The sequence below is a fragment of the Archocentrus centrarchus genome, chromosome 5 (genome assembly GCF_007364275.1).
Source record: "Archocentrus centrarchus isolate MPI-CPG fArcCen1 chromosome 5, fArcCen1, whole genome shotgun sequence".
In the NCBI taxonomy this organism is placed as follows: domain Eukaryota; kingdom Metazoa; phylum Chordata; class Actinopteri; order Cichliformes; family Cichlidae; genus Archocentrus; species Archocentrus centrarchus.
In genome coordinates this window covers 19,603,110-19,626,464 of record NC_044350.1, presented here as the reverse complement: position 1 = coordinate 19,626,464, position 23,355 = coordinate 19,603,110, and the positions used below count along the sequence as shown (strand labels likewise).

The following is a 23,355-nucleotide window of genomic DNA, read 5'->3' as shown; positions in this document are numbered from 1 at the left end:
AACTTTCACATAAGACTTACATATCTCTTACTATTATTAATTAATTGAAATGATGACTATATATATTATGTGTAAAAAGAACAACTTTTATGAGGAATTTATTATATTTTTATACACCTACTGGCCACTTCATTAGGTACACGTTGCTAGTACTGGGTTGGACCTTCTTTTCCTGTTGTTTATACCAAATTCTGACCCTACCATCCAAATGATGCGACAGAAATCAAGACATAATGTTTTTCTAATCTTCCATTGTCCAATGTTGGTGAGACTGTGTGAATTATAGCTTTGCTTTCCTATTCATAACTGACAGGAGTGGCACCCAGTGTGATCTTTTGCTGCTGTAGCCCAAGGTTTGATGTGTTGTGTGTTCAGAGATGCTCTTCTTCATACATACATTGGTTGTAACGAGTGGTTGTTTGAATTACTGTTGCCTTCCTATCAGCTCGAAGCAAACTGGCCTTTCTCCTCTGACCTCTGACAGGCATTTTTACCCAGAGAACTGCTGGACACTTTTGGTATTTTCTCTTCTTTGGACTATTCTCTGTTGGTTGTGCGAAAAAATCCCAGTAGACCAGCAGTTTCTGAAACAGCCCAAAAATCATGCCACATTCAAAGTCCCTTAAATCACCTTTCTTCCATATTCTGATGCTCAGTTTGAACTTAAACATGTTCTGACCATATCTACATGCCTGAATGCATTGAGTTTCTGCCATGTGATTGGCTGATTAGATATTTACATGAATATGCCTAATGAAGTGTAGGTCTTTCATGCATATATCTATAGGTTTTTAAAATTTATTTTTCACTTAGGGTGTCTGTGACAGTGTGGCCACCATTCATTTTGGCCACTGAGTCAAACAGAGGAAAGACAAGGAGCACTAAGAAGAGCAAACAATCAGTCTCTCCCTCACACAGGGCCTGATCACTGACAGATTGGGTATAAAATGATAACGAAGGCAGACTGTTCTACTCACAGACCTTATCGCTAGAGACATGTCTGTCAAACGCTGGCCTCTGGGGTCTCTAGATTAAGATCCCTATTGTGCTGATAGGATGTTCCTTGCTGATTAAATGCTTATAAGTCTCTGTCTTACTTGTAATGTGGGCTTTTCTCATTTATTTGTATAACTCAGGAGGATAACTCTTCTTAAGGGTACACTCCTTAATTGAATTTGACAGAAATGACAGGATCCCAGCAACTCGTATGACTCCTTTTTGCATTTGATCATTGCAATGTGAAGAAAATTTAAGGGCACTTTAAAAATAAATGGTTTATTTGCAAGCTTCTCTGCCATCTTGACTGTTTGCACCATGGTAAAGATGTCCTCTGATACAGTCACTGCACACCTGCATTCTTTTATTTATTACCTGTTACTGGGCATGTTGCTAAATTCCATCTTCTGTATTTATGCTTTTGAAGTATTACACCAATAAAAGAAATGATTTATTTGGGCAGATGGTAATCAGCAATAGAGGTGTTTATGAGGTTATTTGTTTTGCTGTACAAGTCTGTGACACAAGAATGCTCATTCTTCAGGCCCGAGGCACAGATGATTATCATTAACAGGAGGCTGTGTTACAAACATAGTTCCTTCCCCTCTATTTTCAGCTTTCATTACCTGTAATCGAACCATTTCTTCTCATTGAGCAGTTTGATCGATCTGTTGCGTTGACCCGAAATTGAATCTGTTTATGTTAATATCCTGTCTCTGATGGCTTTTGTACTAGATTTTTGACAGTGTCACACTCCTACTGCTAGTCACGGGGCTTAGCGAGGATGACTGTGAATGGTGAATACTGTTCTTGCAGAAGCCGTGGGCTTCATAAAAGATCTAATCATTGTTGCACCCCTCCAATCTAATAACAGCTGTGTTCATTTGTATTCGAACTGCACTCTTCTTCTGTGTACCCTGTTTGAGAGTGTTTAATGTTGTCAAAAGTCTTGTTGAGGAGATGAAAGGCCTTGTTTGGACAGGCTTTCAAATATTCAGTTGTTCAGACTTGCTATACCAAGTCCTTAGCACACTATTTATAAAGAAACTTGACTGTGATTTAATTTATCTAACTAACAGACACATCTTTATACTTGTACCCATGAATTACAATGAATAAGAATCCAGTAATTTATTTATTTATTTATTTTTTTTGGGGGGGGGGATATTAGCACCTAAGCATGCTCAAGCTATATTGGTGGCAGAAAATACAAATCAGTGTTTTTAGTAGCATTTTTGTAGTAATTTGTTTTGCTGATATGCATACTAAGAAATCATGTTTTCCTGTCTGATTCCTTTACTTTGTTGCTGATTCCTGCTTTCTTGGTTCTTGTTTTTCAGAAGAAAGAATGGTTATGCTTGAACTGCCAGACACAGCGGGCCCTGTCAGGAAGCTTGGGAGATATTCCGCCTCCTGTTCCACAGCCCATGGGATCCCCCCGGTCACCTGCTCCAGCCAATCAACAACCACCTCAACAGAAAGGGCCCAATCTGCTATCAGGGCCCAGGGCCACAGGTCCTCAGCAACAACAGAAACCAGCGGGTCCCCAAGTAAGTGGCCCTCTCTCTAATGTGAAACAGGCTGGGCCTGCCCCTGAAACCAAGGGTTCTGCCCAACCTAAGGGTTCAACCCAACCACCTTCCCAAGCTAAGGGTCCAACACAACCCTTGGCTCAAAGTAAGGGACCTGGTCAGGTGAAAGGTCCTAATCAGTCACACCCTCAAAGTAAGACCCCTGCTCAGTCAGCTAATCAAACGAAGGGCCCGAGCCAGGCCAAAGGGCTGACTCAGACAAAGGGATCTGCTCAGCCCTCTGCTCAGACTAAGGGCCCTTCTGGTGCCAAGGCTTCATCTACCCCTGGTAAAGCTGCACCCAACAATGCCAAGGCTTCTTCCACCCCTTCAAAAACCGTACCTACTCAGTCTAAACCCACAGGTAACAACCAGGCCCGCAAACAGCCACAAAGCCAGGAGAAGACTAAAGTTGCATCTAAATCTCTAAAAGAAGACGTCAAAGCCTCACCAAAGAAGGCATTATCAGAGACTGTCACTTCTCCAAAAGAGAAGAAGATAGCTGAAGATGCGCAGAAGTCAAGACACCATGAAGTGAGCTACCTGCAACTTCTTTGCCTTCACCTGTTACACTTGATTCACCATTTATTATTTTGCTCCATTAAAAAATTGTTCTGTTTTTATTATTGTGCTTATCCAAGCTCTTTTTTTGTTTGTATTCTTATTTTCATAACTATCTATTTCCATCACTCCACCACTATCATCTTAATGTTATTACCTTCTTAATCTTTAAGTTGGTTTGTACTAGTTATCGTTAGCTAGCATTATTATTGCTAAGTAAATAATTACATCATTATATATAGGTGTTCTATCTTAACATCATCGTTTGTAAAACTAGTGTTGTGCCTGCTGTCATGTTAGTTTCACAAAGGTCAAGTAGCTGTTACTGCCTGTGGTTTATTTAGGAATTATGATATCTAGACTAGTGACATCATTATGAAATCACTGAGGCGTGTGACATCAACTTTAAGGTCTCTTCGGGTGATTAGCGTAAATGTGCGTAAAACGACAATTGAGATAGGTGAAGAACAGATAGATATTATATATAGCAGTTCCTTCATTTATTAGTGAGATGAATTCTTTTTAATGGACTTTTCTTCATCATCATAATGTCCTTAACATCACCGTTTTTGTCATTTTCGTCATCATCATCATCATCATCCATATCATCATCGTCATTGTCTCAGGAACCATTCCTTATATTCAGCTCATGCCGTTGTTTTGCGTTCATGTTTTGTACACTTTTATTTTAATTGCAGGTTTTTCTTGAACTTATTTTGTGTTCGTTTAATGTGACATGTGATGATATTTTAAGCATTCTAAGCATGTTCGTTATTCTTCAGCGGTTGGAAGAATGCAATGGAGAATGCGTCAAAGATGGCAATGAAGCATGTAATCAAATGACATTTGTCTGTAGATGTTTGTATGTTCAACTGTCTGTTATATTCACTCTGTGTCAGTGTATTTATCCATCTGTGTGTACATAATGCTGAAAGGCAAAATCAACCCAAATCAAGAGGATGCAGTCAACACCTGTAATAAACTATAAAATAATTAATTCACTATATATGTTCCAAATTCTCAGTAACACTAATTAGTTGTTTTGCTTTAACTTGTTTTGCTTGTTCGTGTCCTATAAGACAGAAGATTTTACCTTAGGCTGGTCTCTTTTTTTCTCCATGAGAACAAATTTATAAATCTTTCCAAGTGGGATCCGTATGCAAATTTGCATCATTTTTTAAAACCAAAAAGCAATAAAGAGTAAATATTTGGGTTGATTTTACCCTAAATTGTTGCTATAAATGGTTGTATGATCAAAGGAACAGTTTACACAAAAACAAATTTACATATGTTACTTCTGCTGTCTTTCCATCGAAACGGTTTTAGTACGAGTTGCCCACTTTTGGAGATGTCCACTGTAGAGATAATTCCTGCCTTTGGGTGAATATAAAGGAGCCAAATGCCACTTGCCACGTGGTGCTTAAAGCACCAATAAATCATTTGAAAAACTCAGCACTAATATCTTCTCTTTGTTGATATTGTGCCCCGGTTACTCTAAATAAATAGTGAACCTAGTTGTAAAAGTTTCACAAAGGAAGTATTTTCTTTCTACCACACTACATCCACCAACTACATCCACCATCACTGTGCAGAAAGAAACATCCAGCTGGGCTGAGAGACTTGTGGTTGTGACAGGATGTATGGTTTATTTTGGTTGGCATGTGTAGTTCAGTCAAAAGAATGTAGTTCTTACAATAAACTGCTCACAGCAAGGTTAGTGGACTTTTTCTTTGGTTTCCTTATGGTGCTTATGGTGCACCAAAAGGCGAACATCTTTTAGTGTCATTACATTTAAGATAAAGCAGACACTATACAGTTGATATGTACAAAACAGGGCAACTCACACCAAAACGATCAGGATGGATAATAAAGTCAAAGGAACCTAAGAAAAGTAAATTGGATTTTTGATTTTGGGGTGAACTGTCTCTTTAAGGGTATGTTATTTCCAAGGTAATTATTCTCTAATATTTTACTATTAGAGACTATTTCATCTGTATTAGGTGTAGTAAATTAATTTTACTCCTAAGCATTTCAAAATGCTCATAAAAATGTCAGTACTGATGAGCTGGATGAAATAGTTGGATACAAGATGTGCACTGAAGCTTGTAATAGACTTTTCCATGAGTTCATTTCAGGGGAAAAAAAAAGTATACCTATTCTGCTTCTGACCTCTTCTCTTCTTCTTTCTCTCTTTCCTTAGGATTACAACAAATCAAGTTCTCAGAGTTTAAGTGACACTGGATACTCTTCAGATGGCATCTCAAGCTCTCATGGGGAAATTACTGGTCAGATCCGGGAAGAAGGAATCAAGCTCAATGAAAGAGGTGCTTCCATACCCTCAGAAATCACCAAGTTGGAGAGCTCTATGAAACCTCTGCTAGAATCAAAGAGTGCTTCAGACCAGAAGCACAGGCCACATTCACTGTCTGTAGGACAGGACAGGGATGTCAGTCCTGATGACGATGCAGCAAGGGATGAATCAGAAGATGACCTCAGTTGTAAGCTTCGGCATGATTATGTGGAGGACAGCAGTGAAAGTGGTCTCTCACCATTGCCAGTAAGACAGAAGAAATCACATAAAGATTTAACAGATGAAGAATACATGAGGAGGCAAATTATGGAGATGAGTGCTGATGAGGAAGATTTAGAAGATTATGGAAATCAGAAAGCAAAAAGACACATAAACAAGTGGGGATTTAAGAAAAGAGTGGCGACGACTCTCTCATCATTCTAATAGTTTTGAGGAGGACACCAAGGTTTCAGAAGGAGCTTATAAGGCAAATGAAGAGGAAGACGTTGTAATCGCCGGAGGCCTTCGCCGCTTTAAAACCATTGAGCTGAATAACACCAACAGCTACAACCGAGACATGGAGCTCAGTACTGAGCATGACCTACGAGAACCAGAACTAGAGATGGAGAGTCTCACTGGGTCTCCAGAGGAGCGGTCTAAAGGAGAGTATTCATCAACTCTGCCTGCCACCACTCCCAGCTACACCTCTGGAACCTCCCCCACATCTGTGTCATCCATGGAGGATGACAGTGACAGCAGCCCTAGTCGTAGGGCCCGACTAGAGGAGGCCAAGCAGCAGAGAAAGGCTCGGCATCGGTCCCACGGGCCACTGCTGCCAACTATTGAGGACTCATCTGAGGAGGATGAGCTTAGAGAGGAGGAAGAACTGCTTAGAGAACAGGAGCAGATGAGAGATTTAGAGCAACAGAGGATCAGAAGTACTGCCCGAAAAACAAAAAGGGATAAAGAAGAGCTACGAGCCCAAAGACGCAGAGAAAGGTCCAAAACTCCCCCAAGTAATCTCTCTCCTATTGAGGATGCATCACCAACAGAGGAGCTGAGGCAGGCTGCTGAGATGGAGGAACTTCACAGATCATCATGTTCAGAGTACTCACCTTCCATGGACTCGGAGGCAGAAGGCTTTGAGGTGATTGGTGGAAAGCTTTACAAATCAGGAAATGAATATAACCTTCCAACTTTCACTTCACTCTACTCTCCAACAGAAAAGACAGCAGTGTTACCGTCTGATAAAACACTGAAAAGTGCAGAGGAGGTGTATGAGGAGATGATGAAGAAAGCACAGCTCATGCAGAGGCAGGGACAAATAATTAATCAGCAGAAAGGTACCTCGCAGTCTGATGATAAGCATCATCTTGAACCTGGAACTGCCCTTACCCCTGGCTCAAGCCCAACACAGGTTTCTGCACCTATGTCCTTCTCCACAACAGGCAGTGATCCAAGAATTCCAGGTATTCATGCAGCACAGCATCTATCAAAAGAAACACAAAACAGGATGATGACACAGAGTGCCAAAATTGAAGGTGTTGTTGGCGTTGCCACAACAAAAGCTGTGAGTCAGACTGTCACAAATCGCCAAACAGGTGGCACAGTGCCTGCTGGCACCAAAGTCGGCTCCCAGAGGCCAACACAGGCACCATCTGACCCTGGAACATCCTCCCTGACTTCTAGAGTCTTTTCCATTTTCAAAGGTCCTAGCCCTCCAGTCTCTCCCACTACTTCTCCAGTGCAAAGTCCAACTCATGCACCATCTGTGCGACCCACTAGCAGTAGTGGGAGGCAGCTGCCATCTTTGCCTGGTGGTCCTACATCAGCTGCAGCATCCCATGGGGCTCAGACACCTCAAAGAGCAGTTTCACCACGTCTTGTACGACAGCAGTCCTCGCAAGATTCACCAGTGATGGTGATAACGCTTGGCTCTGAAACAACTAGTCCTTCCAAGCCACTTACTGTTAATTCTTCCACTTCACCTTTGTCATCACCACACAGGCTGGTTGTAAAACACTGTACAGCTCTCAGCCCCCTTCAGCAAGTTCACCAACATCACCTCAAAGGCACCCATCGCAACAGTCCCTAAAACATTCTTCTCAGATGGCTCAAAATGTTGAAAAAGTAAATGTAGGTATAAGCGCTGGATCTATGGAAATATCTCTAGGTAAAATTTCAAATATTCAAGGCACTTCAAAGGTTGTAGGTCAGGGTGAAGCACTTCCTGGCACTAATGTTGTGGATCTGAGAGCCCCAATGAGGCCAGCTCCAATTATAATGACAGACCAGGGGATGGACCTAACATCTTTAGCCTCTGACACGAGAAGATATTCTTTAGGATCAGAGCAGCCATCTGGTAGACACACATTAGTGCAACCTCTTATTATGAACCTAAATGCACAGGAGCAACCACATGTATCTGTATCAACACCGACCACAGTTAGTGTCACAGTCGCAGGTTCAGCATTCATATCCCAACCCAAGCAACCTGTTGTGTATGGAGATCCCTTGCAAACCGTGTGGACCTTGGGCAGGGTGTTGGATCAGCTGTCTGTTTAACGCAAAGTAAGCCACCAATCACGGACCCAGCTATTCCCAAATTGATGCCTGTCTGGAGAATCTGGTATACAACAGCAACAACTACAGTTACAGCAGCAGAAGCTCCTGCAGCAGCAACAGCTTCTGGAGCAACAGCTTCAACAGCACCAGCAGCAATCCTCTTTTGCTCGTTATAATTTGGCTAATCAAGTCCAGCCACTGCTGATGAAAAAAGACCTTGTAGTGAGCCAGACAAGCAGCGCGCAGCCTGGAGTGACTGCTAGTGCCATACCTAGAGTTTCTCCACTAGCTCCACCTTCAGTTTTCTGGGGCTCCTGCTTCTAATGTTCCCCACGAATTGTATGGTGGAGTTGCCTTAGAACTAAAAAATAAGCCAACAGTAATGAACCTATCCACAGGTAAACCCCATGTTATGATGGTGCACCTTGATGAGAGTAACCCATCACAAAGTGGCACAGTGACTCAACTGATAAAGCGAGAGGAACCTCCTCCCCCTCCTCAGGTCTTGGATCTTACAGGACAGATCAAACCAGAAAACCAAGTGGCTTGTTGTGATGTTGTTTACAAATTGCCCTTTGCTGGTTCCTGTTCAGGGTCACTAACTCAGAAGTCTACCACAGTATCCTCAGATAAAAAACACCACCACTGAAAGCTCTCAAGCAGCCCATGCTCTCCATCCACTCACTACAGCGTTAACCAACAACAACAGCAGCAACAACAACAACAACAACAGCAACAACAACAACAACAACAACACCAGCCTCAAGTTACACAAGGAATGACAGATGAACACAAACCATACCAAACACCCATAGTCCCCTCAGGAAGAATACAGCCATCCATGTCTGATACTAATCTGCCTTCCATGACTGATGCCAGCCACTACCAGAGTAATGTCCAAGGTGGTATGGCAGTAGATCTTAGCAGTATGAATCAGGTTTATGATGGTGGATACCTTGGCATGGGAGCTCAGTATGGTTCTTACACAGACTTGCGTCACCAAGGAGATCTTGCAGGCCCTTCATTACCCCTTCGCCGGTATGGCTCCATGTCAAATATCAGTTCAGACTATGCTTACAGTTCACGTGACCTAACAGGATCACAGGACTCCAATTTGGCTCAGTATAGTGCAACCACTGCCAGGGAGATTAGTCGCATGTGTGCAGCTCTTAACACAGTGGATCAGTATGGGAGCCGGTATGGAACTAACCCAGAATTATCATATGGGGCTGGAAGGGGTGGGCCTTTAGCAAGATTAAATCTCCAGCAAAGCTTAGCATCAATAAGAGCAAATTTACTGTATGGACCAGATGGAAGGCCAACAGCAAATGGCCAAACCTTAACAAATCTAATAAATGCTAGACAAGCTAGTATACGCGCCTTGTACCCTGCTGCTTTGAGGGGAGGTGATGGCATGATATATTCCACCATAAATACTCCCATTGCCTCTACCTTGCCAATTACTACACAGCCTGCCTCGGTCCTGCGCCCCATGCCTAGAGGAATTTACAGACCATACCCTACAGGTGTAACTGCTGTACCTTTGGCTAGTCTTACAAGATTGCCTCAGTTGACTCCCAGGATGCCTCTGTCCACGCAGGGACCATATTCTTACCCTCCTCCAAACCAGTATCAAGCTTCTGCCACACCATCAGGAAGTATGCCTGGGGTAAGCAGCTCACACCAGGAAACTCCAGTGTACCTCGGAAAGCCTTTAACAACAGTTGCTGCACAAACACCTACAACAATTGCACCACCGCAGCCTGTGGCACAGAATGTTCCTGCTCCTGGGATGTACACAACAGCTGATCATCAAGTAGACCATACCTCACAGACTGTTACATCTCTCTCTCAAGCTCAAAGCCATCCACCAACTGTCCAGCCAGTGCAGGCACAGCAGTTGCCTCCACAAACTGAGCCGTTATCTTTGACTCAAACCCAAACTCAAGCACAACCCGTCAGTCAGCCTCAACCATTAGTCCTGCCGCAAAGCCAGTCGCAAGCAACGCCACATGGTTCTGCCCAAGCACCAAGTTCCAAACTTTCTCCTACAACAGACGCTCAGAAAGGTAAGGAAGATGAGAGACTAAGTCAGCAACAAGAGCACATGCTGCAGTTAGAACGAGAGCGGGTTGAACTAGAGAAATTACGGCAGTTGCGTCTGCAAGAGGAGCTTGAAAGAGATCGTATGGAGCTTCAGCGTCACAGAGAAAAAGAACAGCTACTGGTTCAGCGTGAGATCCAAGAGTTGCAGACAATCAAACAGCAAGTCCTACAGCAACAGCAAGCTGAGCGTGAGACACAGCTCATTATGCAGAGGGAACAACTAGCTCAACAGAGAATGCAGCTTGAGCAAATTCAGTCATTGCAGCAGCAGCTCCAGCAGCAGTTGGAGGAGCAAAAAAGGCAAAAGACAGCAGCAGTGGAGGCAGCAGCGGCTGCTGCAGCGGCTGAAGCTGCTGCTGCATCTGCTGCAGCCGCAGCAGCAGCGACATCTGCCCAGGGTGCTATTCAAGGGGTTGTTGTTGGAGGAGGTCCCCCTCAAGGGTTTATTATTTGTGACCAGAGTGGTAGAGTTATTCAGCAAGATGGGCAGAGTGTTCAGTTTTGGCAAGATGGACAGCTGGTCCAAGCTGTGGTGGCTGCTCGACCTATTCATAGTTCAGCCTCTGAAATGTCTTTAAGAAGCAGTGACAACAGGTTGACTCTAAGATTATGAAAAAAGCAGAACTCCATGCCTCGGCTGTAGGGATGGCTCAGAGGAGGACTCTGTGAAAAGGATTACAGACAGCTGTGTGCAAACAGATGATGAAGATGGAGAGGACAGATTCATCAACAGGCGCAGGAGAACTAGGCGCATTGCAGACTGCAGTGTCCAGACTGATGAGGAGGACCAGGCAGAATGGGACCAACAGCCAGTAAGGCGTCGGCGATCACGTGTATCAAGCACTCTGAATCTAGTGGTGAGGCTAAATCTGAAGGATCATCTAAAGTGGTTTCTGCAAGCATAGCTATTCAGACCACAAATGACTCATCATGCCAAACAGAGCCTGACCAGCTAGGCAGGATTTCACCTGCAATCCACATTACAGTGGCAGAGACCTCAAAGGTTGACCTATTGCATTACATAGCAGCTCCTGAAAGAACCCACAAAGGAGAGAGTCTGGCCTGCCAGACAGAACCAGAGTCTCATTCTCAGGTGTGGTCGCCCCTCAGCTGAGTGTCCCCACAACTATCAGCCCTTACTCAACAAGTCTGCATATAGTTGGTGCGAACACATCTGACCCTGTCTCCCCAAGACTCCAAGGAGTTGCTAAGTTTGAGAGGAGGAAACCAGACCCCCTGGAAATTGGCTATCAGCAGCACAAAACGAGTCTCGTCAGCCCCCAAATCTCCCCAAGTGCTTATACTCCCCTGTATCTCCACTGTCTCCTCATCGTATGCTAGAGACAACATTTGCCTCACAAGAGAAGCTTAATAAGGCCCATGTAACTCCCCAGCAAAAGGCAATTTACTGCCGAGTCACCCCAGCGCCACCAGACCCTGCCAAGACCCATAAAAAGTGTACAGCGCTCCATGTCGGATCCCAAGCCTCTCAGCCCTACATCAGAGACACCTGCCAAGACCAGGTTCTCTCCATATCACCAACAAGCGGTGTCTAACAGTCAGGTAAAAAAAAGAAAAATTATAATCTTTTGTTTAACAGAGTTTATCTTGTATATAAATTATCAATGTTTACACAAGGAATAATCAGTAGAATTAAAAAAAATTAAACATCCTTTTAAAGAGTATATTCAGAAGAAAAATCTGACTTTAGAAACGTGGCTCATTAAACCAGTTAAACTAATGTGTCACTATTAGTGCTACCAGTGCCTCTAAAATTAATTTATTCTGCATTTATTAGAGTCTATTAGCAAAGATACAGTCAAATAAAAAAGAGGACGTTTGGGGGTTGTTTAAAGTCGCATACTGCTTTTCTAGACTATAAAACTAGTCACTTCATTATCTGACTTAAGAAGCAAATACACACACACACACACAACACACACACACACACACACACACACCACACACACACACACTCAGTTTATACCACCATATGCTACCAGAGCAGCTTCAGTGCACCTTGGGGTTCATTTTCCAAATCTGAGACTTTACGGGAAGGATGAACACAATTCTTTCAGAATATTTTCCCTTCATTTGGTGCTTTGATAAGAGAGGTGGAGAGTGGTGACTAACAAACTTAGTTTAGATTTGCTGACTTTGAAGGCCATAGAATATTTTCAACATCATTCTCATACTGATCCTGATGTTGCAGGATGCTTTGTGTGGACATGGATAATCACACAGGATCTGACATTGACAAACTGACAGAATGCTTTCACAAGAGCAGATGGCAATATCGGAAAAGCCTTTTTGCTGCATCTCCTCCCCTATCTTCTCCCTTTATGCACTTTTAGTCCGTTTGTCTCTTTTTCTCTCTCTATTTGCCATGTTTTCTATTTTTGGCAGACCCTAAAGTTTTGCCACAGGGAGACACAATGTGAAGTAATCCTGCTGCCTCGCTCTCCTCCTGATTGTTAGCAGCTGGTCGAAGTAAATTAACATCGCTCTGCACTTAGACCAAGTCTTTTACATATTCATACCTCTAATCTTTAGTGTTAGCGTTTAATACACGGTTCTCTTGTGGACACTAAAAAAAAAAACCCCACCATGGATCAACCCAGCACAAATGTTTTGTAAGTAAAAGACTAGCGTAGCTGCCTTTTTAAATTGTGTTTCTTTTTCTTTTTTTTTTTTTTTTGGTAGTGTCTGATTGTTCTTACTTGCATGCTGCACATAAATATTTATGTGTTGTAAAAGAAGTCTAGCCATGGAAACTATCAAAGGAGTTAAGAGAAAATTAGCATATTTTTTGAAAATACAGAAACCAGAAAACATTTACTTCATTTTATTCTGAGGTTCCTGTCAGCGTGAAAAATATGATTAATCATTATATGCTCATGTTTACATATACTAAACTGCTCAAACACACAATTTGCTCAGTATGATATTTAATCAAAAATTTTGCCATTGACATTTATGTACCTTAAATTTAGAAAAAAATTGCAATGATTTATATATATTTGACTAATGATTAGTTTATTATGGAAACAGTGTTTTTAATGTTACTCTTTTAATAAGTAACATGATTAAATTTGAGTATTTTTATGTATGAGGGGGGCTCTGTGTTAACTTCAATTTCTAAACAATTTATTTAACATTGTTAATCTTGCATAACATGAAAAATGTCACTTGCAGTTTCTGGCTTCGGTGGAACATTTTAATAAATATAATGAAATTAAACTATATTAATTAAAATACCGATGCAGCTCAGGCTCTCATAGTACGCAGTTCAATTAATGTCAGGGAGTCTGACAAAATACGGAGCTGAATAGCTCTTTGCTTTGGTGTAGAGATGAAGATGTGTTCAGACTCTCTGTGAGTACTAAGTGCACAGTAATGAGTTTAATTTACATAAACACATTCTGTTTATAGCTCAGTGTTTGCTGATGTGTATCTGCCTCTCCTAGCAGATGGCCTCCCTGCAGCAGCAGCAGAACTCTCTGATGAGGAAAGTAAAGAGGACTCTCCCCAGCCCCCCTCCAGAGGAGACTCCACTTCCCATTGTTACTCCAGCACAAATGTACAGCTCTCCTGGCATGCATCAGAGGGTCCTTCCAAGACCTGCCCAGGGTGTTACCAAGGCTGGCCTTCTGAGTGAACTAAAAGCTGTGGAACAAGAGTCATCGAAGCTTCGTAAGCAGCAGGCTGAGCTGGAGGAAGAAGAAAAGGAGATTGATGCCAAGCTGCGCTATTTAGAGCTAGGCATTACTCAGCGAAAAGAGACTATGGTAAAGGAAAGGGAGAGGAGAGAATTGGCCTACCTGCGATGTATGGGTGATGCTCGAGACTATATGTCAGACAGCGAGCTCAATAACCTTAGGATGGCAGCTGCAACTGGAACCTTTGATGCTAATGGTTTGCTGACAAGGCCCAGCACTGCACCACTGAGTCAGTTTACGAATGATCTCAATGCAACTTCTCAGTATCCCTCAACTTCAACTTATATGTCTTATCCATACCCTCAAACGTCAACACAGCAGCCAGGCTCCTCTTACCAACAGATAGGTTTTCAACCTCCTCAGTACCCTTCATCCTCTGCACCACAGCCAGGAACGTTCCAGCCACATCCCCCACCAGGCCCTGGATATCAGAACCAGGGAACCTATTCCTCACGGATGTATGGCCAGTCCTCCTATCAGACAGACATGGGCATGCAACAGCATGGTCACCAGGGCTTCCATCCACCTGCTCAACCTATGCCAGGACAGAGCCTTCCTTACCCCACTCACACTTCCTACCAGCCTGGCCTCTCCTACCAGCCCCAGGCTGAGATCCTTACAGTCCATCAAAGACCAAGGCAAACTTCTTTGGCTGACCTTGAGCAAAAGCTTCCCACCAACTATGAGGTCATCAGCAACCCAGCAGTGTCAGTGGCCACATCAGCTCCAGATAGCAGCTATGGTTCAGCCTATAGCAACGCGTATGGACAGTACCCGCCCACCTGAGCCAGGCCTGACTCACTCTATAGAAAGCCCCACCACTGCTATGCCACAGATGGTCTCTACACCTCTAACTTAGAGCAGAGCATTCCTAGGAACTATGTTATGATTGATGACATCAGTGAGCTGACAAAAGACAGTAGTCAACCCACTGATGTTCTGGGTCATCCAGTCGGAGGGCGGTATCGCAGTGAGAATGGCCCAACCCGAGGAAGTGCATATGGTAGGCCTGAAGATGAGTCTGTTGATGCTTATGGCAAGCCTACAGGTTCGACAGGTTACCAGACCACAGTTGACAGTCGCACTGGCACCACAGTGAGCGGAGGCTCTTCCTATTACTATGATGATTATAAACACACATCACGCAGCAGCTCTAGTAGCCACAAATTAACATCCAAGAATCTCGCCCCTGCTGTAGTCTCCTCTAAACGTAGTAAGCACAGGAAACAGGGAATGGAGCAAAAAATTTCTAAATTCTCCCCTATTGAAGAAGCACGGGATGTGGAGTCTGACCTTGCCTCTTACACAATGACAACATCAACAGGGGGCTCCTGTACAGTTGTGTCCAGATCCAAGAAGCTTCAGGATGATGTCACCTATGGAATGAAGAAAAGTGCATATGACCAACAGAAATACTATGGCACCAGTCGTGAGGGCCTTGAGGAAGAGGAACGCATGTATAGCTCTGGTCGGTCCAGGTCTACAGGATATGGTATGGACAAAATTTCTTCCAGAGATGCCACAGGCCACCGGAGTAAATCCTATGAAAGAGATGCCATGGAGCGGTCTCAGAGGAGCAGCCGCAGTGGAAGGCCTCCTATGCGCCAGAATTCAGAAGAGGAAAGCCCGCTCAGTCCTGTTGGGAAGCCTGTCGGCATGGGAAGAACCTCTGGCATCTCAGAAGCTCATGATGTAAGAAACCAGTACGGTTCCAGCCATTCACTTCCAGATGTGCAGGACCACCACAAGAAAGACCTGCCCAGGAGTCATGTCTATAAACCAGATGACCCTTATCTTGTAGATGACATGCACTGTGCTGTTTCTGACAGCGAAGGTAACTGGTGCTGAATTATTTGTGCTGTAATTTGTTCCTCCAAACTGTGTTGGAAAGACTGCATGCCAAGTATGGAGAACAGCTCTATTATTTTTTTTTTTTTATGGGAAGTTTCCTTTGATAAAAACGCCAAAAAATGTTTTATATTTCTGTTTTCAATGCATCATTTTTATGTATGAGGTGGGCTGTGAAACGCTGCTGCTTTTTTTCTGTTTTTCTTTTTATAAACATCTGCATGGCTCTGGAATGTGGAGCATGACTTTCCAGTTATTTTGCATGTCATCAGTCTGCATGCTACTCCACCCACCACATAATACCAACTGACTAATAAAGTTTGTATTGATTTTTGAAAAGCTTATCATTTGGGTCAAGAAGAGACTGACTGGTTTGAGAAGCCACGAGAGGCCCGTTCTGATCGCTCAAGACATCATGGAAGTGGGAGTCACTCATCCACAGGTAGACGTAGTAAACATACCTACCATGATTATGATGAGCCTCCAGAGGAATACTGTCCACAAGATGAGTACAACCAACGCCACTCCTCCTCCACACCACGGGACCACCGTCACCCACACCGGCAGCTCCGGCAGACACAGCTCTTCCCGCCACTCCTCGGAAGACTCCAGGTCCTCTCGATCTTCCAGGACACACCCCAAAGACCCATCTGGCCGTTCTGATGGCCGGACCTCCTCATCTACACAAAGAAGGAGTGGTGCAGACTCCCGTTCTGCCCAGGAAGCCCTCGGAACTCGGGAGACTTCTCTCGTGACTCACCACATGGTCATCACCATGGCACTGGTGGTAGGAGTCAGAGGGGACAAGGAGATCGCTCAACCTCCCGGAGACAGGATCCCACTGCAGCAGGGCCTAAACCACAGCAACAGCAGCCCCCTCAGGGCCATTCTGGCAGCAGCGATCAGGTGGACAGGACCAGTCTGGGAGACATCTAGGCACTGAACCACTTGATGTTAACCAGCAGGCCCAGCAGCAGCAGCAGCAGCATCAGCAGCAGCAGCAGCAGCAGCAGCAGCATCAGCATCAGCAGCAGCATCAGCAGAGTGCACAACAGCAACAGCAACCGCCGCAGCATGGCCAGACACAAAGCAGCCATCCCATAACAACAAGTGCAGGGGCTGTACCAGCACAGCAGCAACCCAAATCTGGCCAAGCTCCATCACAGGGACGCCAGCCTGGAGTAGGGTCTGCAGCAGGGCAGCCACCTGCAACAGTAAGTGGATCTAAATCTGGCTTTACTTTCCCCATATAGAAGAAAACAGACATCATATTTTATGGCTATGTTAGTTGTTGTTGGTGTTTTCTATATGTTCCACAGAAGCCTTTTATGATGTTATATAGTAATAATAGACATTAAATTCCACTGTTGTGACCTACTCAACTTTCAAAAACTGTTAAATGCCACTTGTTTGATACTAGTCACGCATAAGTGTGAGAACAATGTGACTCACTCAGCAATTCACTCAGCAGTTTTAGTGGATGGTTAGCATTAAAGTAAAATCAAGAATTACATTGAACTCAACTTTACCCATACTCAATATTTGTCTTGATTTTTGTTCAGGCAAAACAGGATGCCACACCTGCAGCAGCTGCCACAGGAATGAAACCTGCAGCAGGAATCCCAATAGCACCTCAGCCTACCAAAATAGCAACACCGCCTCTAACAGGCATTGGTAAGTTTCAGATTCCCTATCAAAATGTCATAGACCCAAACAACAGGCAAAAAAAATGTGGGTGTGTTTTATTTTTTTTGCAGGCTCTAAGGCTGCCCCTGTTGGGATCGGTAGCAAACCAGGAGGTATAGGCAGCGCAGGAGCAGGTCAGGCACCTGCTGAAGGGGAAAATGTTCTCACCAAAATCCTACAAGGAGGGGCTGCAGAGCAAGCAGGAAAACTAGGAGATGGTACTCTCATTAATAACTTGATTTATTGAAATAAAATTTCCTTTACTTCCAGTTATATTATGTGTAGCTTAAGTTATTGTATGGTAAAGCAGAGTCAATTAAGCTAAAATTAAGCTCCTGGATTTTCTTGAATTGATGTTTTTGAATGAGATTGTTATTATTTCATATTTGCCTCCTTTTCTTTTCTCATTCTTGCAGCTTTGTCTGGCCTTGGGAAGAAGTTCACTTCATTCTGGTGAACTAAAGAGAGGAGGGTAATGAAACTGTAGTTCTTTATAAGAGATTTGCTGGAATTGCTTTTGACGAATGAGCAAGAGGTGGCGTCTGTCAACAGAACTGAATAAATAATGTATGGAAAATTGATAATGTGTGTGGATATTGTTTAAACATGTTCATTTTATTTCTGCTGTGCTTTTTTCAGGGTATGAAGAGTGGAAATAAGATGGATTGGTAGCTTTGTACTGGAAAAACCTATGAAACTGCTTTAATACATTTCACTTTATGAAGGAAATAGAGGAATGCTGAATGCATCAGTGAGTATCTCCACTTTTTGCACAAGTTTGAAGGTGATTTAAAGAGTTTAAAGCACCATCTATTTATTGGACGTCTCTCTGAAATATTAAGAATTACTTGTACAGACTCTGACCTCATTATTGGAATTTGTGGCCGTTAATATGAACATCAACATTTTAACAGTGTGTATATTGCAGAAAGTATAACAAGTCCACTTTGATTTGTTTTATGTGTTTTTTTTGACAAATGTTGTGTCATCTGCACCACTAGGCAGTTGAAAACTGTGACATAATAGTAACTTATTTAAAAATTGGATAATGTTTTTATTCACACAGATGCAGTAAATACAGCAGATGCTACACTATCGATCATTGGCGACACTTTTGGTTTTATGGCTTTTAGTTTTTTTGGGTACACCAACACTCGAAGCTGTGAAAACATAAAATGCTGTCACACTTTGATTAATGGATTAAGTGTTCTATCAGGGTATATTTACATAGATTAGCATAGTCCATGTCTGCATAATGAGAAGACTGAAGTGAAGTGATGACTCATTAAATGTCTTGATGTATATTGAACTGATTCGCTGTACCTTTCCCTTACCCCGAATTACTAAACAGAGGTGGAATCAAAGGATGCCTTGTCAGCACTCAATTCCCCAGACATGGGTGCATGGCTGAAGTCGATTAAATAAGGGTGATCGCTTCGTCAGCACAGTTTTACAAGACACAAGCAGAGGGCTGAAAGTAAGTGGAGGCTTTGACAGAACTACGGTCCAGAATGATGATTGTGAAGACATCTAAGGCCTCATTAGAACAATGGCAAGTCACTTTCACATGCTTGTGTTGCTAGATTACTGGTTGGCTTAATAAGTTTTGTTTCAGGGTTGTTGTTGTTTTTTTTTTTTTTTTTAATTTGGTGACAGTTTTGATATTGTCCTCTTGAAGTTTGTGCTGCAGAGGTGAGAGGCAAAAGCCAAGAGCATGTCAGGTCTGCACTGCAATAGTTTACCTCCTAACTAAACACACCTCCAGTAATCTGGGACAAGCACACTGGGCTATAATTAGCCAGCAAAAGCTAACTGTGGCATGGCTTTAGTGGCACACACGGAAAGACATGCAGAGACAAGAGCACATGTAGGGACACAGATTCATGACTCATGGTAAGCATCGTTCATTACGTGGTAGAATGAACTAATTCTGCTCAATGGAGCAGAACTACAAAAGTGCAAATAAAGCAGCTTTCAAAGCACGTTTTTTTAGACTCTGTCGAAACTCATGCACGGACAAAGCTGAAGCTTATTTGAGTGAAGATCTGTCATTTAGCTTTTATTCTGTCTGTGGTGAAGTTTGGATTGATATCAGTAACCATGACGGTCATCTCTTGTTGGTTGCCACTCTGAGGAGTCAGAGGGGAAATGTAGAGGTAAACCAGACCCAGTGGCTTAGTGAATTACTGCCAGTACCAGCTGGGCTGTGATAGGCTGGAATATCACATGAAGGAGGATGTGGTGGGCAGGCTGAATCGTGACATGAACAGAAGACAGAAAGCTTTGATCTGTCTCAGTGTGTGATGGCTTTTTACAAAATATAGAATTTCCCAAGGTCCAGATTTTATAGCCTTCTTTTTTTTTTAACGTAATTCCTTCTTTTATTTGTATTTTTTTAATTTGTTGTTTATGCCATTTTATTCTGAAAACATTAACATGTCCGTTGTCTTAATTTCAGGTGGACAATGGTCAGTAATAATGAGGATGAAGGGAACTTAAGAGAGTGTGAAAGGGGACAAGTCATACTTCTCTTGCCTTTTCTGGAAAAAAAAATAATCCTCCTGGGACCTGTGTGACAGTAAAATCCCCACTAACTGAGAAAGGTGGCTATCATAGGGGAAATTGAGCATGTTCATCCTTGCGTGTCCCTTCTTTGAAGCTGCTCAATAAAGAAAGCCTCACAGCGCCCTCTACAGGGAGGATGATGCAACACCACTCATGTCGTTCAGGGATGCTTGATTCTACTTTGATGTCTTCAGAACATTTTCCTGCAAAACATGGTGAAAATCAAGAAAAAGAAGACAGATTTCATAGGTTTTCCTTGTACCAAAGAGACCAATCTTAGCCCTAAAAATAACACCACTTACCAGGAGCAGAACAGGCACATCACGGCAATGACAACCAACCTGATGACTCCACTAAAATTCTTCAAGGCTTGGTTTCTCTGATCTCTACAGTACATTCCAGTATAGGGAAAATTACCCTGTCTTTGAATGTGTTTTTATTTGTCCTTTTTGTTTCAGTGTCTACAGAATGCATTGTGTAAATGTGGACATGAGAATGCACGCACAAATGAAAAACTGGGGGAAAAAAAAAAAAAAAAGCCCATATCAATACTTTTTCACCACCTCGAAGATGCCGCTAGTCATTAGCTGTAGGTTTTTAGGAAAGGGAATTACTACCAGTGTGCCCACATGTGTGAGATTCACATGGATGAGAGGACCAAATGAAAGAGTGGCCACGGCTCTTTATTAGCCATCACGAAGCCATCGTTATATTCAGCCCCAGAGCCTTCTGGGACTTTATCCTGTTTTGTTGATTTGTCTAATTTTTTTAGTTTCTTTTCATTTTGCCTGATATTCACTGAATGGAAGAGCCTTATTCGGTACATGTTTTACTTGTATACCTCATATGTTTGAAACGTTCATATTGTCACATTTGTTTTTACACTGTATACTATTGTATGTACATAAGACAAACCAGAGATCTAATTATGTAAATTTGTTGTTTGTGTATTTAATGAATCACTTTCCAGTGACTTTCTTTTTTTCTTTTATTTTTTGTTATGTGGTTTTCTTTGGTAAACTTTTTATTCATATTAACTATTTTTCACTTTTTATTTATTTGAATCTCCGATTTTCTGCATCAGATAATTTGCTTATTGATTTTTAAAGCAATAGCATGCAGAAATGCTATATAGCACAATGTGTAAATGTAGTTTAAAGTAGTGAAGGGTATTCTCAAATACTTCTGTCAATAAATAGCCGTAATACAATTTGTCAGAGGGTTTACAATCACAGTACCATGTACAAACATGCATGATATATGCAGACGCATAAGAGCATGCAGACGGGTACGAACACACTCACACTTTCTCCTCCTTTCTTTTTCTCACTATCTCTCTACCTATTTCTTGCAAACACACACACACACACACTGTTACACACTTTACATCCCTGTTACACTTCAGAGCCAAGGTTAATTGAGTTCTCACCAAATAGACCTGCTAACCTCCTGCTGATTGATGAGGTTACCAATTCACCAACGAGTTGATCTCACTAACAAGCTGGGCCCACTGCCTCTATTTGTGCAAAGACACACACGCACATATGCAGACACACACATATGCAGACACACGCACACACACACACACACACACACACGCACACACACACACACACACACACACACACACAGATACAGGAGAGGACGAAAGCAATTATCAATTCAAATGTTCTATGCAATGACTCATTTTGAACCTGGAAGTGATTCAGCCTAAAACAGTTTATTATCATCACTGTACTCACAAGAAAACAACAGTTACGAACTACGATAGTAGAAAAAAGTACTGAAAATGTTTTTACTTAGCAACTTGTCTGTATGAATTTGAATATTGAATATTGACCTAGATTTTTCTTTTTTTTCGTGGCATGTTTTGACCCCTCACTCCCCGCATGGGGGACTTGTTGCCAAAGGGTAAACTGTGTTAGACTGTCGGTTTTGAATGTCCACCATCATGTTGCTTTGAAGCATGGGTTTGCTTGGCTTTGTCTGGCTGTTTGTAAGCCCTCATTCAGTTTTTGTGCGTTTTGGCTGACCTGGGCTCCTCAGTGTTTGGCTTGCAGTGACTGTCCGTGCTGCTATAAAACCTGTGATACAGATGGTCAGCACTCCTCATTAATATGTGTCAATGTACATATTGGGTGTCAGTATAACCTGTAAGGATGAATGGAATGCTTCTATCAGATATTTCATTGTTGATTAACCCACTCAGCAGCCAAGCCATTGGAAAGGTGCATGATTAGAAATTATATTCTTGGAAGTTGTACCTGATTATTAAAAAAAAAAGGTAAGGCATGATTTCACCAAGGTTTGCCTAACAAACCTTGACTTTCACTGGCCAATGTAGAGAATAATAATGAGTAAAATGTTCAGCCAGTCATTCACAAATCAGGGCATGTCATTTTGAAAGCACAAGCCTGACTGGTAGCACTCGATGCTCGATGAAACACAGAAATATTGAGGATGCGTGACAGTGCCTCGGTATATCAAAACACGGTGAGGGTCGATGATGAGGTGCGAATCAGCCTTCAGTGCAGCCACCTGGATTAACAGAAGGGCAGACAGGCACATTCTCACATTCTTACTGTAAATATAAATTCGTTCCTCTGTACAGCTTTTGAGTTTTGAGTACGGCTGTCATGTGCATCCCCATGCCGTATTTGCTGCCAACTTTTGTGTATAAAAAGAATATTTATTATCACAATAATGAGGATGACGAAACTAATGATGAGGATGATCATTAATATTGCATAAGCATAGTGTATGTGGCTGACTTGTATTGACTGTTTACAACAGTGGAACAAAACTTGTATTCAGAAACATATCCAGTCTCTGTGGAGTTTCTATACATATTGTATTTGTTAAACAAGAAAAAAAAACCTCCATGGCAATTGCAGAGTAGAATGCCTTTGTCAGACTATCAGGAGGTCCTTGTTTTGATGGGTGTGATCTGCAAGGTGATGAAGGAAAGCAACTGAAAAAAGAAACTAAAAACCTGGAAAATGTCATTCACTGTTGTAAGTGCAATGGGCAAAATGTCAGTCGTGTATCCATTGTGAAACCTTGTGTTCTATTCAGTGTATTCCTGTAAACAGAGTAAATTTTGGTGCATCATGTCAAGTAATGTGATTAATGAAAATATTGACCCTGCAATTTCCAAACAGAGAAAATAATAAAAAGAAAAGGAATATATTGTGATTTCTATCTGCAGTCTCTATGTGTGTGTGTGTGTGTGTGTGTGCGTGTGTGTGTGAGTGTGTGTGTGCCACATAGTTGTAGGTAAGTTCTGTGGTAGGTTTGCTGCCAGCAGAGGAAAAGATCAAGACTAAGACCTTGAAGGCAATGAGACTGTTCAGATAAGACTAGGCTTTACATGCTGAGGCAGGGATGACTTATCCCAGTGTGGGTGGTAGAGAGGCAGGAGCAGTGTGAAGTGGAGTGTTTGCCAACG

General features: G+C 42.5%; 1 protein-coding gene across 1 annotated transcript in view; it reads left to right on the top strand.

The window, feature by feature from the left end:
* Positions 1-23,102, top strand: part of bsnb (bassoon (presynaptic cytomatrix protein) b) — an 81,771-nt gene extending 58,669 nt beyond the window's left edge. The window contains 28 exon segments of the mRNA XM_030729343.1: positions 2,337-3,101; positions 5,329-5,810; positions 5,812-7,418; positions 7,421-7,933; positions 7,936-8,022; positions 8,025-8,042; positions 8,045-8,286; positions 8,288-8,614; positions 8,616-8,658; positions 8,661-10,729; positions 10,731-10,923; positions 10,926-11,177; positions 11,180-11,344; positions 11,347-11,492; positions 11,494-11,652; positions 13,557-14,582; positions 14,584-14,629; positions 14,632-15,642; positions 15,997-16,211; positions 16,213-16,372; positions 16,375-16,548; positions 16,551-16,870; positions 17,219-17,330; positions 17,414-17,560; positions 17,759-17,814; positions 17,982-18,093; positions 18,694-18,819; positions 19,801-23,102. Coding sequence (XP_030585203.1) covers positions 2,337-3,101; positions 5,329-5,810; positions 5,812-7,418; positions 7,421-7,933; positions 7,936-8,022; positions 8,025-8,042; positions 8,045-8,286; positions 8,288-8,614; positions 8,616-8,658; positions 8,661-10,729; positions 10,731-10,923; positions 10,926-11,177; positions 11,180-11,344; positions 11,347-11,492; positions 11,494-11,652; positions 13,557-14,582; positions 14,584-14,629; positions 14,632-15,642; positions 15,997-16,211; positions 16,213-16,372; positions 16,375-16,548; positions 16,551-16,870; positions 17,219-17,330; positions 17,414-17,560; positions 17,759-17,799 — 10,320 coding nt within the window. The 3' untranslated portion in view covers positions 17,800-17,814; positions 17,982-18,093; positions 18,694-18,819; positions 19,801-23,102.
* Positions 23,103-23,355: the final 253 nt, after the last annotated feature.